The sequence below is a fragment of the Vicugna pacos genome, chromosome 33, assembly GCF_048564905.1.
Source record: "Vicugna pacos chromosome 33, VicPac4, whole genome shotgun sequence".
Taxonomy (NCBI): Eukaryota; Metazoa; Chordata; class Mammalia; order Artiodactyla; family Camelidae; genus Vicugna; species Vicugna pacos.
This window is the reverse complement of record NC_133019.1, coordinates 10,125,422-10,142,662: the sequence shown is the minus strand read 5'-3', so window position 1 is coordinate 10,142,662 and position 17,241 is coordinate 10,125,422. Positions and strand designations below refer to the sequence as shown.

Genomic DNA, 17,241 nt, shown 5'->3' with positions numbered 1-17,241 from the left:
ACTGTGCTCTCAGCTTCTCTTTTTCTCCCTGTGCACTTTTCTTTCTTTCCTCCTCTTTTCCGTTCTGAGGCTTCTTGTTCTTTTTCTCACCCTGCCTCTTGGTCTGGGGTTGCATATGCCCAGCCCAGGGTGTGTCCCGGAGTAGGATGATTTTGGCATCTGTCCTTCCTGCATTTGGCAAGTCTTGGACTTGCAGAACCAGCCATGCCACTCTCCAGGGCCTGGGCTGAGGAGAACATTTATGAGGAGGGCCCCTCTCTGGGGCTGGGTGCTGATGCTAACATGGTAGGAGGTGGGCAGATGGGTGGGGGATGGGGAGAGGGTGAGACCCCTTGGGGGAGACATGCCCGAATGTCACGAGGTCCCAGGACCCAGCCTCATTGTTTCCCCCTTGTTTTTGCCGCTCCTGGTTCTCAGTAACGTCATCCTGTTCCCCTGGGAACAACAGCAGGCCTTCGTCTCCTGGCGCAGGACTCCACGCCAGCAGCCCCACTGCATCTCAAAATAACTCCAAAGCAGCCGTGAACTCCTCCTCCAGTTTTAACTCTTCAGGGTAAGGTGGAGGGGAGAACACAATGACACCCCAGCAGGCCCGAGGGGCACTGAGAAGCTGCGTCTGCGTCAGTATCTTGGGAAAGAAAGCTTGTCCCGGGGTTGGAAAAGGGGACTGGGGTGGCAGGGAAGGGACAGGGTGCAGAGCCAGACTGGACTCTATCCCTAGGGAGTGGGATTTAAAAGAGAAGCTGCAGCCAGTGAGCAGTTCTGGCAAGGAACTGATGTCAACAAAGCCAAAATTTCCATCCTCACTGGGAGGGTGGAAATTTCCAAACACTCCTGTTAGAAAGAGCCAGGTCCTTCACTGGGTTTAGGAGATCTCCCCTCCATGCCGGTTCTCCTTTTCTCAGGGTGTTCCACCCAGCCCGAGCTTCCAGCATGACTGAAACCCTGAGAGAGGGAAGGGGTGCTCCCACCAGGGGTCCAATGGGAAAAGTAGCCTCTGGAGCCTTGATTTACAAACCAAAGAATCTACTCTAAAAAGTGTTTGCAATGCGGATGCCTTGAGAGAGTCTTCCCCCATTCAGAACAAAACAGAGATTTGAAAGTTAGGCGATTGGTTAAAGACCTGAACTTGTTAGAAATGAATCCACTTGCTCAAACCCAGACCATTCAGCAAGGCAGTCTGCTCTTCTGGGCCAGTTACTGTACAGCTTCTCAACCTCCTCATCAGAAAAAGAGAGAAAGCCATATAACGTACATTTTTAATAATTGTTTTGAGATATAATTCACATTCCACAAAATTGACCATTTTAAAGTGTACAAGTCAGTGCATTTTGGTATTTCACAAGGTTGTGCAACTGTCACCATCATCTCATTCCGGAACATTTTCATCACCCCAGAAAGAAACCCTAGACATACCTGCTAACACTCACTGCCCTTTCCCATCCTCCCTCATCTTTAGAAGCCGTCCGACTGACTTGTTTCTTTCTCCCGTCTAGATCTTGGTACCGATGGAATCATCCCACCTACCTCCACTGAGACCAAAAAGTTTCTCCTACTCCGCCTGGCCCTGTATTCCCCACTGGAAGGAAGGGAGTCATGACTTCTCTGTACGGACAGACTGCTTTCAGGAGATGGAAGAGAATCCCCACTATCAATGAGCCCAAACTCTCGCCTTCTTCAGGAACAAGAGCCTTTGGGGATCCAAACTGTGATTGAATCCTTTGAGGATCCTGTGCTCTTTCTTGAAATGCACACCCCTCCAAGGAGTTTACCATTTTTACCTTCCTTGCCTGTGCCCTTATCGTCTAATCCTTACTATTTCAGACGGCTTCAGTGCGGCAGTGGTCCTTCAGAGAAAGGACCTCTCGCCGTTGTTCGCCAGCGCATCTCCAGCTCATTCTGGGCACAGCCATTTGCCTGGTGCCAAACTACCAGAGGGGAGATAATGGTTTGGACTCTGAACTTAGTCACGATCTTTGAACTGATTCTGGACTCTGTGAAAAGATTTAAATCTGATGTCTCCACCAAAGCCTTGGTGTTTTTCTCTGTTCAGTGGTTTTCTGACTGAATCTTCATTTCACTCCATTTTCTCTTTAGCCCCGCCCCCTTTCCTAGAACCAACTCTATTGGTGATTGCGTTCTCCAAGTTCCCGCCTCTTTGCAGAAGACTGAGCCATCCTCAGTCCCCTGGGCACATTCCTCTGCTCCATCTGCCCCAGAGTTTAGGAACAACACTTGTCCCTTCTCTCCTTCCTTGTGTTTTTCTCCTTCTCTTGTCCTCTCTCCCTTCTCCTGGTGCAGAAGGAAGAACACAAAAGCAAACAGACAATGATTATGCTGGCAAAATTCCTATGGATAGCCCTTTCCTGTTTTTGTATTATGTTCTTCTCTCTTTAATGTGGAATTTTCCAGCAAAATGTTCAACTCAGGTGTGAATTTTGAAAACGTCTCTGTAATATTTTATCTTCTTTAACAAAAAAGAAAGGAAAAAATACCAAAGTGTGAAATACTGTGCTAGCTTCCACGGGAGTTCCCACACGGGCTGGGAATCCTTGTTGACTTCTGCGGGAACAGTTTCTCTTGAGTCTCCTTCTTTGTGGGCCAGTGTGTAGACATGTAACATGAAGCCATTCCAGAAATGGTAACTTTTTTTTAAGACTGCATATCCAAGAAAATGTTGAGATTCAAAGGAATCTCTCTGTTCCTAAATAAATTTGTATAGTGATTATATAAAGTATTTCACTATTGATAAGAAGAGGTTTAGATTATTCTGTGTCTTTTGTTGTCGTGGGGAGGGGGGATGTGAGTGTATATGATGAAACGGGGTGGAGAAAATGTTTCATTGATGGATTAAGTCTATTACTCCCCAAATCAATGCTAAAGATGACATAGATTAATGCAGGGCTCTTAAGAGTTCAGGGTTTCTACTCTTTTTGACAGGACAACTTGGAGGACAGAGTAAGCAAGAGGTGGGTTTCCTCATTTTGTAAGTGGGAGAATGGTAAATGTTTAAGGTCAAGTCATTCAGAGACTTAAGAGATGGAGGCTGAGGCTAATACCTATCTCAGACATCCTGAAGGTCAATTGTTCATTACTCACAATGGAAAGCGATACATATTTAAGAAAAGGGGTAATTCAAAAATCAAACATATTTGGCTTCAGATTGCTCTGTGACTTTTGATGAGGGGATTGAGGAGCAAGGAAGCTATCCTTGTGGTTTCTCTTGGGCTAATAAAAATTTAACTACTTACCATTCTTGAGGCAAACATTGACCTGTGGGGGATAAAAATGTAGTGACTGAAGTGGGAGGGAGGGAACCCTCTAAATTTGGCATTAAATATTTGTTGCAAATAATAATATCCAAGGGGTAAATCTATGCCTAAAGAACCAAGAGTTAACTGTTTCTGATGCTTGGATGGGGCTCACATTAAGAATAATATTTCATGTCATGAAGTGGAAGGAAGCCTATTGGTAGTGGTTACTTTCTCAAGAAAAGATCTAGTTGAAAAGGGTATGTGGCAGAGACAACAAGAGGAGCCTTCAGCAATAATTTAACGTATAAAGAAACTATTCTGCCACCCATGAGGCCTTCTGTGCACCATTCCTTGTATGCTAATGGGCATCAGAGCTGACGCATTCCTGCAGCAGTCCTGGCGACCTTGACATCTTGTTCAGGTGAGTGCTAAAAGCTGATGTCCTGCGTTGTCTGTGATGCTGTTTTTCATCCATTTGACCCTTTAAAAATATTTTATTTTTTAAGAGCAGTTTTGGGTTTACAACAAAATTAAGAGGAAGCTACAGAGATTTCCCAGATACCTCCTGCCCCTATACATTCCTTGCCTTCCCCATTACCAATATCACCCACCAGAAAGTAATTTTTTTTTTTTACCAAGAATGAACCTACACTGACACATCACAGTCCCCTCAAGTCCATAGTTTACCTTACAGTTCACTCTTGGTGTTGTACATTCTACAGGTTTAGACAAATTATAATGATGTCTATTCATCATTATAGTATCATACAGAATATTTTCACTGCCCTGACAATAATCTCTACCTATTCATCTCTATCCCTGCTACACCTTTACAACGACTGATATTATTCTTGTTTTACTGTCTCCATAGTGTTGCATTTTCCAGAATGTCACATGCTGGAATCATATAGTATATAACCTTTCCAGGTTGACTTAATTCACTCAGTAATAAGCACTTCATATCTTTTCATGACTTGATAGCTCATTTCTTTTTAATGCTGAATAATATTCTATTGTCTGGATGTACCACAGTTTATTTATTCATTTACCTACTGAAGGACATCTTGGTTACTTCCAAATTTTGGCAATTATGAATAAAGCTGCTATAAACATCTGCATGCAGGTTTTTGTGTGAACATAAGTTTTCAGTTCCTTTGGGTAAATACCAAGGAGTGTGATTGCTGGATTGTATGGTAAAAGTATATTTAGTTTTTGTGAGAAACAGCCAAACTGTCTTCCAAAGTGGCTGTACCACTTTGCATTTCCACTAACAATGTTGTGAGAGTCCCTGTTGCTCCACATCCTTGTCAGCCTTTGTTGTCAGAGTTCAGAATTTTGACCATCCTAAGAGGTGTGTAGTGGTAGCTCGTTGTTGTTTTAATTTGCATTTCCCTGGTGACATGATGTGGAGTAGCTGTTTACACACTTATTTACCATCTGTGTATCTTCTTTGCCGAGATGTCTATTAAGGTCTTTGGCTCACTTTTTAATCAAGTTTTTTGTTGTTGTTTTCTGTTTTTTTCTTTAATTGTTGAGTTTTAAGTCTTCTTTGTATATTCTGGATAACAGCCCTTTATCAGATGTGTCTGTTGCAAATATTTGCTCCCAGTCTGTGACTTCTCTTCCCATTCTCTTGATATTGTCTTTCGCAGACATTTTTAATTCTAATGAAGTCCACCTTATTAATTAGTACTTTCATGGGCTGTCTTTGGTGTTGTATCTAAAAAGGCATTATCATACCCAGTGTCATCTAGGGGTTCTCCTATGTTATCTTCTAGGAGTTTTATAGTTTTGCATCTTACATTTAGGTCTGTGATCTATTCTGAGTTAGTTTTTGTGATGTGTAAGGTCCCTGTCTAGGTTCATGGATATCCAGTGATTCCAGCTCCATTTGTTGAAGACACTTTCTTTGTTTCATTGTATTTGCCTTAGCTGCTTTGTCACAAACTCCCAAGTTTATCCCCTCCCACCCCCTTTAACCATTAAGCGTTAGATTGTTTACTAAATCTGACAGTCTGTTTCTGTTTCGCTTTTTGTATTTTCAAACTTCAATCTTTAGTTGACTCAAGACTGATGGGCCCAGCTGTGAGCTCCTAAAACTAAGGACTTTTGGTCCAACTCTGAGAATGAGTTGAGCTGCAGGCTCAAATTTGGAATCCTGTCCTGAGCCCCTAGGCTCAGAGCATCTCCTCGCTGTGTGCCCTGCATCCCCTGCTGTATTCATGCACTACATTTGCTGACTCTTCTGCCTCTCCTGCTAGACTGTGGGGAGCTCCTTGTAGCTGGGTCTGTCTCTTCTTCTCTGTATCTCCATGACTAGCATTATGACTGGTACATAACAGGCAATGCATTTTTTTTTAAGTTGAATCCTTTCTTTTAACTTCTCAACAATTTTAATGCCCTTCACTGAATTTAGGAGCTGTGAATATAGAAAAATTTAGTACCATCTGTAGGAGAATCTAGGTGAGTGGAGGCAGCCTATCTTGGTGGTTAAGAGCATGACCTCCAGTGTCATATTACCTGGGTTCATACCCAAATCTGTCCCCTACTAATCACATCATCTTGGGCAAGTTCCCTGACAGCTCTGTGCCTCGGTTTCTCACCTATAAAATGGGAATAACAATTGTATGACTCAATACACGTAAAGTGCTTGGAACAATGCCTAACACATTAATAAGTGTTATCTGTTATGATGATGATGATGATGATGACTATTATTATCATTGTTATTCAAATAAGTTGGTGGAGAGCTTCTTATCCCCTACTCTCTCTAACAGCCCAGAATTTTCATGGGGTGGGGTGCCACTGTTGACAAGCATATAATTTGGCAGAACAAGGTTTGTGGCCAAAGAGATGTAAATGAATAAAATTTAGTTTAGGTAATGGAACTTGAACTGGAATCATTGTTACCCTAGGATAAAGGCCCAATAAAAGTTCCACTAGAAAAACTAGCACCTTCCCTTACCCCCTCAGCCTTAAGACTCCTGAAGTCTTTAATACATACTCTGTCCTTTCCTGGGAAATCGTAGCTGCAAGAAGATACTTTCAGATTTGGATACTAGATTAAAAATATATATACTGCAACAAAAACAAATGGGGAAAAGTTTGAGATATGCATACTATCTGTTCATTTAGTGAAATGAACCTTTCCTTGTCTTCCTCCTTCATGCTATTATTACCTCTTATCTGGTCTATTCCAACCCACTTGTAACAGGTTGTCTTCTCCAATTCATCTTATACTGATTTTCACTGAGTATCTGTATAGCAGTGATTCTCAACTTTGGCTGCACAGTGGAATTACCTGGGGAATTTTTTTAAAATGACACCCACACAGATAACTTTTGTCTGGGCATGTGGCCCAGGCATCGGGATTTTTTAATGTTCCTCAAGTGATTTTATTGTGCTGTCAAGGCTGAGAACCGCTGCCCAAATGTGCACAAGAATCACTGGGGACTTTGTTAAAATGCAGATTCTGATTCAGTAGATCTGGGGTTAGGATCTGAGATTTTATGTAGTTCTAACAAACGCTCAGGTGATGCAGATTTTGCTGGTCCCTGGACCAGACTTTGAGTAGCAAGGACTTGGAGACCATGATAAAATTATTCCCTTGCCCGATATCATCACAGCTTTTCTGTTATCCATATAATAAGATGCCTCCTCCTGATTTCCAAATGTGACTAATCATTTGAATGATACATGGGCAGATTTTTAGAAGATCCAGATTCCCGGGCCTCACACTAAGCCTACTAAAGTCCAATCTTCAAACGGCAGCCTGTACAAAGGGTATTTTGAAAACATTCCCCAAATGGTCTAGAAGATCATTAAGGTTTAGGAACCCCAATATGCTTCCAATAAACATTTCCAGGCTGATTTCTCATTCATTCAACCAGAGAACATTTATTGCCCCTGCCTCTGAAAGAGTTACTGGGGAAACAAAGATGAAAATAGTGTGATCTTTACTCTTAAGAGGTTGGCAAGAAACTAGACTATTTATTATTCCCCAGATGTGGCCTAAAAGCTCACACCGCTGCTCAAGGTCTTCTCTTTTTAAGAATGTCTGGGTCTCTCAGCACCCCATCACTGCTTGTCCAGATCAATCAAGCTAGATGCCCACTTCACCCCATTTCCACCTCCACATTTATGTTTGGTCATCTCTTTGAACTTACTTCCCTTGGTATTAAAACAGATCCAGAGAGGAGAAAAGATTTACCCAAAGTGAGGTAACAGCAATGACAATTAACATTTATATAATGACTTCCATGTGCCAGCCATTGTTGTAGGCACTTTACACATGTAGAGTGTGTAAAATTCTTTCAATAACTTTATGAGACAGCTATTATTTCTATCCCCATTTTATGGATGAGAAAACAGAGGCACAGAAAAGTTAACTAACTTACCCAAAGATACACACTCAATAACCAAGCTAGGTGTACTCTTAAGCCTTGTACTCTCCTGCCAAGTTGGTGACCAGGCTGACATGAGAAGGAATACATAGCTTCTACTTTTCAGGCCTGAGCACTTTTCTGGAAATTAGTTATTTGTGTGCTTGTTTCACAACTTAGACTCATGCATAAGGGCAGGGACTTGGTCTTATGTCTCCCACAGTGCCTAGTAGGGGTGCAAGCACTTGGTGTTCTGCAACTGGTTATTGGATGGGCAGTCCCATCCTGGGTGGGTGGGGGTGGATAATTGTTCAAACACACGGACAACAAACAAACAAATAAGCTAAGGCAACAGCCTGCAGGTCTCACGTCACCGCTAGGTCATTATCACCCTCTCACCCTCCCTACTCCTCCTCCCTTCCCCCTAAGCCTGCGCGGAAGAAGAAGGACCCTCCCGCCAGCTTTCAGAACGTCCCCGGTCCAGCTCTGGCTCTGCGCTCCGTCCTCCCAGCCAGCAGGTGCCCCCAGACCCCCAGCTCCTCCTCTGCAGCCGTCAGAGCCTCGCCCTCTCTCCCTCTTTCCGCTGCTTCCTGCTCCCGGGATCCGGGCCCCGAGCTCTGGGGCCAAGGCGCCCGAGGCTTCCCGGGGCGCTCGGCCAGGTAACTGCGCGGCGCGAACTGCCCAGCTCCCGCGGCCGGGCTGGGCTCTGGACATGGATGGCCCGGCCAGCTGCAGGGGAAGGAAGCGGACAGAAGGCCTGGCCTGGCCTCTGGGGGAGGGGAGCCTCTTTCTGCCTTTGGGCGCTGGAGGCCTTTGAGCGCCGGCTCGGGCGCTGGGAGGGATGCTAGTGTAACGGTCCTGCTCAGGTATGCCCGACCAGGCGTGGCCGCAGTGGGTAGGCAAGTCCCGGGAAGATGCGCTCGCGGTGCCTGCCAGGCTCCGAGGTTGCTGCTCGCTCCAGCCACGCCTGCTCAGAGGCCCAGAGCCAGGTGGGCCCGCCCAGCGCTCCTCCTCCCGAAACTGGTCCTGGAACGGGAGGAGCGAGGACCGGAGCCTTGAAATTCTGAGCTGGAACGGCCATTGGCCATCTAAGTACCCTTCCATTTTTTCACCCAAGAGTAAAAAGCCTAAACGCAGAGATGGAGTGACTTTCCCAAGGTCACAGAGTTGTATCTGCCCTTTACAAATGTCACTTCTTTTATTTAAGTGTTTGTAAATGGGCTACTGTTTCCTCTGTTCTGCTAGGGAATTAGGATTCAGGGGACAGGACTCTAAAAATACTAATCGGCATATCCAAATGAGCTGATCCGCATTACTGGCCGGTGACCCTGGCCTTTAAAAGGAAATGAGAGGACAGTTCTTTTCACTCTGGCTACTTTGTATTTCTGGCCCTTGCTCTGAAAATTGGCCTAGATGGTTTACAAAATTATCTCAGAACTCCTTGTCAGAACTAGGCCGGATTATAGAGTTTTTTCAATCCTTTTTTCTTTTCTTTTTCCCCTGTCCTTTTTCTCTTTCTTTCTTTCTTTTTTTAAACTGAGGCTCAAGAGGTGAAAGTTATTTGCCCACACTCATAGCTAGCTGGGGGCAGAGACAGAATTGGAACTCAGGTCAGTGATTGACACCTACTGTTTTCTTTTTCCTTTCTTTTCTTTTCTTTTTTTTTTTTTTGACATCTACTGTTTTCTCAAATAGAAATCTGATTTCAGATGAAAGTTGCACAGCACTTGACCTTCCTAAGGCCCTCTCTGGATAGCATTCTTGGGAGTGGCTTGTGTATTGAAGTGTGTTAGTCCACAGATACTATTTCACTTGTCAGAATAGGGTTAAGTGGTAAGTGTAGCCATGCAGAAAATTCCTGCTGAGATGAGGCAGATATCTGAAATGTTTTTTACTTTTTTTATTTGTACTTTCAGTAGAGGAGCTAATGAATATTAATAAGGATTTCTTTGTTATTTTCAGATTTTAGTCCTGTCTGGTTATATTGACTCATTCTCATCCTGCTATATTTATCACCAGTAAAAATTCCCAAGTGTAGCTTTTTGATGTTGTTTCATTTTTTATTAAATAACTGCCTTAAAGATATTTTTATAGCTCAACAAAAACTCCCCACTTGTACCTCAAAATCCTTCTGCTTCCCCCCTTGGTCAGTCTTTGAGTTGGATTTCAGAACTAAGTAGACCTAGGAGTTTTTTTTGTTTGTTTGTTTTTTCTTTTTTTCCCTTCCAAAATATCTGAGCTCTTTGTTTAGTTCTCTTTAGGTTTACCTCAAGTTTTGAGTTTGACTGATAAACCCGTGATCCAAACCCAAACTTCAGTTGAGTTTAGTATCAGCTTAAAACCACATGAAACTTCTATGTGTCATATGACTTTGAGCAGAAACCACAAGTGGTGGAGATGTTTTTCTGTGAGAGCTTCTTATTGGGATTTTTGAAATACTTACACATTATCTAATACATATATTATTTGTGTATTGAAGTCCAAGGTCAGGCATCACTGGGAGGTTATTGACACTCACTCATCATAACAACATGTTATATAGACTGTCTACTAACTCAGAATGCAGTTTCTGCTTTTCAATTTACAGCTTTTACCAGTTATCTCAAAGGAACACGGCATCAGAAATACTGCCATACTTGAGTAGAAGAGTCTTGGTTATGTAGATAAGAAAGAAGTGTTTCTGTGAAGGCAATATTTTTGTACTGTTTTAATCGTAGAAATGAAGACATATACATAAAATGACCCAATGCTATTTTCTTGGGGTGCATCCTTTGTGTTTTTCTGGTTTTGGTCTTTTCATCGTAGGATGGCCTTAGCTCTGTGTCTGCAGGTGCTGTGCAGCCTGGGGGGCTGGCTCTCACTCTACGTTTCTTTCTGCCACCTGAATAAGCACCGAAGCTATGAGTGGAGCTGCCGACTGGTTACGTTCACCCATGGAGTCCTCTCGATCGGTTTCTCAGCTTATATTGGCTTCATTGATGGCCCTTGGCCTTTTACCCACCCAGGTAGGTGGGAGACCTTAGAGGATTTTCCCTTAGGGATTTATGGTTTGGGGGCAGCCTTAGAAGGATGGGACTCTTCCACAGAATTTGGACAATACTGAAGAATATTTAACCGTAATTACTATTACAATGTATATTGGGAGTCTTTATTCATTTTCATTGTTAACTCTGATACTGTATGTGTCACTTATTGTTTCTGCTTTTCATAACTCTCTATTTTTAAAACAAATTTTAATTGCTTCTTACAGTTCAGTTGATTGAAATGTATAAAATATAAAGCCAATATTACCATCTTCCACCCCTACCCCTGCAACAGACACAAGTGGACTGTATTATGCATATTTTTGGTAACCTGCAATTTTTACTTGATTATATATTCAAAGGACATCATCTTTCCATGTCCATGTAGATCTTCCTTATTCTTTTCAATTGTTATATAATACTGTGTTGTATGTATTTACCATCCTTTATTTACCTGATGCTTCATTATTTGGGGCAGCTATATTAACTTTTAAAAATTTATATATATATTTTTTATTGAAGTATAATCAGTTTACAACGTTGTGTCCATTTCTAGTATACAGCATAATGCTTCATTCATACATGAACATACATATATATTCATTTTCATATTCTTTTTCACAGGAAGTTACTGTAAGATATTGAATATAGTTCCCTGTGCTATACAGTATGAACTTGCTGTTTATCTATTTTATATATATTAGTTAGTATCTGCAAATCTCAGTCTCCCACTGTATCCCTTCCCACCGCCCTCCCCCTTGGTAAGCGTAAGTTGTTTTTTTAGTGCTCGCTTCAGCAGCACACATATTAAAATTGGAACGATACAGAGAAGATTAGCATGGCCCCTGCGCAAGGATGACACGCAAATTCATGAAGCGTTCCATATTTTTTTGAACACTGGAATTTGACACAACATTGTAAAATGATTATAAATCAATAAAAAATGTTTAAAAAAATAAGTTGGTTTTCTTTGTTTAAGCTGCTAGATGTACAAGTGTTAACTTCTTTACAATACAAAAGCTGTATCCCCTTGAATTAGTTTGCTTGAGCTATAATAATAACAAAATATTACAGACTGGGTAGCTTAAAAAACAGAGATTGATTTGCTCACAGTTCTAGAGGTTGGAAGTCCAAGATCAAGGTGATGTTGGCTTTGATTTCTTCTGAGGCTTTGCTCCTTTGCTTGCAGCTAGCTACCTTCTTGCTGTGTCTTCACATGGCCTTTCCTTTGTGCATGTGTCCTAATCTTCTTTTATAAGGACACTACCTTAACAACCTATTTTGACTTAATTTCCTCTTCAAAGGCCCTGTCTCCAAACCCAGTCACATTTTGAGGTACTGGGGTTTAAGGGTTCAACATATGAATTTGAGGGGGGACATGATTCAGTCCATAAGTCCCTTCTATTAGACTGTGATGTTTTTAAAAATCCCTTAGAACCTTTTTTTGTTTGTTTCCTTAAATTCCCATATTGAGCTTCTGAATTTTCCCTCAAACTGTCAAACTGATAGGAAGCAACTCTTAAGCCTTATGATTCATATGAAGATTCTTAACCTGTCGGGTCCTTGCACCCTATATTTTTGGACTTGGGAACATACTAACTTCTGGGGTTCTTTCCAGAGTCCACTTTCAAGACAGGCTAGGGCCACCAGTGTCCAATAACCTCACCCATTAAGCTAAGAAATTAATCTGACATTTGGGACAGAATAACTAAAGGAGTCTAGAAATAGATCTTTAGCTGGTAAAAAAAAAAAAAGAAAAGAAAAGACAGAGATTGTGTAAGATTTTAATTGAAAGAACAAAATAATTTGATTTTATGTTGCCACACAGAGAGGACACTTGAGATAATTGTGGATGCTCGAATCATTCATTAAGATCTGATTCATCAGAACAGCATTTCCTGGGGCCTGTAACATTGTTGGGGGTTGATAGACCAAAGGTTTAGATTTAAGTCTTTTTTTTTAAGTTATCTTTAAAAAGTATGTGTCTGCCATTGTGTTTGTTTTCAGTGATTCAAGAAAGGTTTGAGAAACAGCAACATAGGATCCCTGTGTAAGGTGGCATAATTCCCAGCCACTCAATTTGCTTCTGTCTTGGTTTATTTCAGGCTCGCCCAACACACCTCTCCAAGTGCACGTTCTGTGTCTCACCTTGGGCTACTTCATCTTCGACTTGGGCTGGTGCATCTACTTCCAGTCTGAGGGTGCCCTGATGCTGGCTCACCACACACTGAGTATCCTGGGCATCATCCTGGCCCTGGTGCTCGGAGAGTCAGGCACAGAGGTCAATGCAGTCCTCTTCGGAAGTGAGATCACCAACCCCTTGCTACAGATGCGCTGGTTTCTCCGTGAAACAGGCCGTTACCACAGTTTCACTGGAGACGTGGTGGACTTCCTCTTTGTGGCTCTGTTCACTGGAGTGAGGATTGGTGTAGGGGCTCGCCTCCTTTTCTGTGAAATGGTCTCACCCAAGCCCAAGTGGTTTGTGAAGGTTGGGGGAGTGGCGATGTATGGTGTGTCTTGGTGTTTCATGTTTAGCATCTGGCGCTTTGCGTGGAGGAAAAGCATCAAGAAGTACCATGCCTGGAGAAGCAGGAGGAATGAGGAGTGGCAGCTGAAACATAATGGACATCTCAAGACGCACTAGCCAAGGCTTACTCCAGACCAGTGACTGGGTGAAGTCAGCCTTGGGAACCAGGTTGGACATATGGCTGTTATGGAATCATGCTTATAACAAACTTAGGTTTCAGAAAAGGGCTACATTTATCGATCAGTTTGGTCGGTCTTCGAGCAGAGCACATTCCAGTGTTAAGACACGAATTTCTACAGTGGTGCAGTTGTAGAAAGTGAGGCTACCCAGCAGTAGTTGTGAATAAGTCAGAACTGTGAGGTGAGCACGCTGCATTCCTTTTAGTTTGTGGTGATCCTGGCTCCTCTGGTCCCCGGGAGGCTTGACAATCAGACAGCTTAGACAGGAACTCAGAAAAGATTAGTGCTGTTTCTTCCTCATTCCTTTGAGAAGGGGCTCCTTCAACAAACGCTTATTCCTGCTTTCATGTAGCAGCTTAAAGACATGCACTCCATTTACTCTAAAGTGAGGAACTCTCAGGAAGATACATGCCTTTGGCATTCTGAGCATTGGCTCAGGGAATTGGATGGGGGGATAAACAGATAAGACAAGGATGGGGGTGAAACTGTGGAAGTGTTGGGGGGTTACTTACTGAGCCTCCCTGCACCATGTACTTTGTATATATCATACAGGACTCCCAGGACCACCCTCAGGCTTGGTGCTTCACGAGGAGGACTCGCAGGACTCAGCACCTGGTCGTGCTCATAGCTTTGATTTATTATAGTAAAAGTGTATAACGAAAGATCAGCAAAGAGAAAAGGCACGTGGAGCAGAGTACAGGGGACACCAGGCCCAAGCTTCTAGAGCCCTCTTCCACTGGCATCACGCAGGATGTGCTTATTTCCTCTAGCAATGATTTGTTCACAGTATATGTGAAATGTCTACCAAGGAAGCTCATTAGTCACTTAGTGCCCAAGGTTTTAACTGGGGGGCTGGTCATGTAGACAGCCTTTGCCCGGTATGGAGAAGTCAGCCTTACCCTGACTCCAAGAAGGAAAGGAGGTGTTCAGCATGAACCATACCATTTGCACAAACAGTTTAGGCCCAGTGAGCCAGTCTTATCAGTTAATGTTAGAGTTAATGCCCTCCCGATGGCATCTAAGTCTCCAGATGTTGGCCTTGGGCCAACCTTGCAAACAGCCCCTTCCACGGACAGCAGTTCAGGCCTGCTATGTTAACTCCTTCCTGCACAAAAACCATAGAGCTAGAGCTTTGGATGAGAGATGAATGAATTGTGGGTAGATTTACCGAGTCCTGTTGTACGGGTTCTGTCCTACCAGGAAAACTATGCCAGTTCTCAGGGCTTTTGTGCATTAATCTCCAAGGCATGAGAGGCTGGGACTGAATTCCATAGGGACTTACCATGTGGATTCCACTGGACTTGAGATGCCAGTTCAGGTTTCAGTGCTGCTATACATACTGCAAACTAGAACCAAAGACCAAATGTCCTGGCCGCAGGGTGAGAGGCCATTTTTTTTTTTCCATTTCAGATACATTCTATCTTCGTCCCGTTACTACTTTTTAATCTGGAAAAGGTGCCACTCTCTCTGGACAAAGTATGACAAGGCCAATTTTAGAAGGAAAGAAATACTTATTAGCGCAATAGTCTCTCATCTCAAATAGGAAGAGCAAGAAAGCTAAGTGTAGAACAAGAGGTTAGGAATTGAGACGGAATTCCAGGGTTCTTTGAACTAATTTGGCTACTCACCTGACAGATCATTTGGACAGGTCACTTGTTTACTCCTTGGTTCAGTTCAAACCCTGTTGTCAATAAAGGAAATACCCCATTGCATTTTCATAGAGACATTAGATGGCATTTTATTAATGCAGGTCTTTAATGTAGGGCTTTTATGGGAAAAAGGGAAGATTTATTTATTTGTTTGTTTGTTTGTTGAGTATTTATTCATTCAATTGTGTTATTGAGACCAGTGGTGACCCAGTAGCTCTGTTGATGAGCAAAGGTACGGGGCTGTTGAAGTCAAGGCTGGAGGTCAGTAGGAAGTGTCAGCCCATTTGACTGTCATTGGTAATCCTGGCCTAATGAGCAGTCTTGAAAATAGATGTCATTGGCCAGGCACGATGGAGTGGTTGGAACCGCATGAGGTCATCATTTCTCTGGGAAAAGCAGCTTTAAAGGCATGTTAACCATAGGTCTTTTAAAATGATTGTCATTTGGTTAAGGAGACTTGCTGGACATGAGAATAATCTGACAGTAGCATCTCATCTTTTTTCCCCTATGATCAGTATCCCTGAAATGCGGGTTAGCTTCTTTCCAACAAAACTGTGGTCAAAGTAGGATGCTGGGGAATGCTGATTTTAGCAAAACCCTAGTTTAAAAAAAAAAAAAGGAGTGGCTTGGAACAAAAAAAAAAAAAAAAGAAAAAAGAAAAGAAAAGGAAAAAGCCAGCTCTTGAGTTTTGGCACAGTGCAGCCTGTCCCATACCAGACAAATGAATAGACTTAATCTGGTACCAGTTCGTTTCTCCTTATTCCTCAGAAGTGAAGGGATTGCAGATTTTGCTCTTTTAGGGGAAGGTACGTAGGTTTTTTTGAGTTTCGAGAAACCTTAATAATGGTAAGGGAAGGAGAATCCCTCATTTCAGCTTTTCTTGATGTTGTAGCTGATAACGCTGAAGGAATCTCGCTAGAGAAAAATGTGAAATGAAGGTGACTCAGCAGTGCAGATGCTGAGTTTTTACATGACAGGAAAATGAAGGGCTAAATACTATGTGGTATGGTCAGACAAATGTACTCATCTGCATTTAGATTACTGTGTAATAATTATTAACACTGCTCAAGAAGGATTTATATTTCAATAAGATTTGTACTAAATTTTATAAAAAATAAACAACTTTTTATCAACCCAGTGTCTGGCTTTATATCTTTATTTTTGTAGTTCTGCCAAGAAGTTTTAAAAAAGGCTTTTGGCCTGTAGAAATGTTGACCTATATTTAGACTTACAGTGAAATACCACTTCGCTATCCTTATCAGCCACCTTCCTAATACCGTTTACTTTTGGAGGCAACAGTCTACTTACAGAAAAAAATTTGCCAAAAGAGGAAGGAAGAACTTAATTTCTTTCATATTCTGCCACCTGTTTGAGCAGTTGCCTTGATGACGTCCCATTTGGTCCATGAGGACAGGGCATTTGGCTCTCTTCAGACTGCTTCCCATGCCTGGAACAGTGTTAGACACATAGTAGGTGCTCGATAGGCAGGTTGAAAGAATGGATGAGGGCATGAGGATGTGGTTTAGAATAACCCCTCCCCTTCCACTGGAAAACCTCAAAGAGCATGCACAGTGGGTGGTGTCGCCAATGTCATCTTTCTAAGTAAAGGACTAATGTCCCTGGGGAGTGTGTTCTACCTCAACTGGTAAGACAGATCCTCCTGAAGCCATTCTATACACAGAGACTCCAGTACAGCATAGAGCTCTTTAACAGCTGTACAGAGGCTTTCCAGGACATTTTTACCATTAGAGCTTTGTGCATGAATATAGAGATGTTCATCATTAAAAAAAAAAAAAGCTCTGGAGTGAATAACCACTGGCATAATTAAATCCCTTGCTTACCATCTTCCGAAGCTTTCCCACAGCAAATGCTCTCTTTGCTCACAGCTAGAACTTTGGGTCTGTTTAAGTTTGGAAAGACCTTGAAACCAGCCTGCCAAGAGGTTTTGTATGCAAGGAAGAGAAGGTGAATTAGGAAACTTTCCCAGTCTGTTTTATTCCTGAAGCTCATGTAGTGAAGCATTCTTGAAGGGAAAAGGGGAACTCAATTTTAAAATGCATGATTTGATGAGTCATTGGGTCCAATTAATATGATATCCACGCTGTAAAATTATTAGAATAGGGTTAGAAACATATTTAGTATGTTTAAAAAAGATGTAAGTTCGAGGATAAGATCTGTATTTTGGTCATTGTATATAGATGGGTGGAGCTCTTTCCAGTTAGGTATA

At 42.4% G+C, this 17,241-nt stretch overlaps 2 protein-coding genes and 1 non-coding gene across 12 annotated transcripts in view; all 3 read left to right on the top strand.

The window, feature by feature from the left end:
• Positions 1-2,755, top strand: part of POU2F3 (POU class 2 homeobox 3) — a 74,465-nt gene extending 71,710 nt beyond the window's left edge. For all 6 annotated transcript variants that reach the window (XM_072953764.1, XM_072953763.1, XM_072953762.1 and 3 more), the window contains 2 exons: positions 418-553; positions 1,497-2,755. In XM_072953764.1, the coding sequence (XP_072809865.1) occupies positions 418-553; positions 1,497-1,536 (176 nt within the window). In that variant the 3' untranslated portion in view covers positions 1,537-2,755. The remainder of the gene's footprint in view (positions 1-417; positions 554-1,496) is intronic.
• Positions 2,756-8,093: 5,338 nt separating this feature from the next.
• TLCD5 (TLC domain containing 5) lies at positions 8,094-16,152 on the top strand. 5 transcript variants are annotated; one of them, XM_072953941.1, is made up of 3 exons: positions 8,094-8,154; positions 10,527-10,641; positions 12,765-16,152. In XM_072953941.1, the coding sequence occupies exon 3, from the start codon at positions 12,869-12,871 to the stop codon at positions 13,301-13,303; it is 435 nt and encodes a 144-aa protein (XP_072810042.1). In that variant the 5' UTR covers positions 8,094-8,154; positions 10,527-10,641; positions 12,765-12,868; the 3' UTR covers positions 13,304-16,152. The 5 variants fall into 5 exon arrangements, with proteins under 5 accessions (XP_072810042.1, XP_072810041.1, XP_072810040.1 ...); XM_072953940.1 differs by having other exon boundaries at positions 8,094-8,295; XM_072953939.1 differs by having other exon boundaries at positions 8,094-8,295; positions 10,467-10,641.
• On the top strand, positions 11,443-11,549 carry LOC116276791 (U6 spliceosomal RNA). Its single transcript, XR_004186295.1, has one exon. It is a non-coding gene; the product is annotated as a U6 spliceosomal RNA (small nuclear RNA).
• Positions 16,153-17,241: the final 1,089 nt, after the last annotated feature.

Coding starts and splice junctions, on each gene's coding strand:
- TLCD5 (XM_015242135.3), top strand. CDS start 10,443: ATGGCCTTAGCTCTGTGTCTGCAGGTGCTGTGCAGCCTGGGGGGCTGG. Junction 10,642..12,764: donor TTGGCCTTTTACCCACCCAG/GTAGGTGGGAGA, acceptor GGTTTATTTCAG/GCTCGCCCAACACACCTCTC.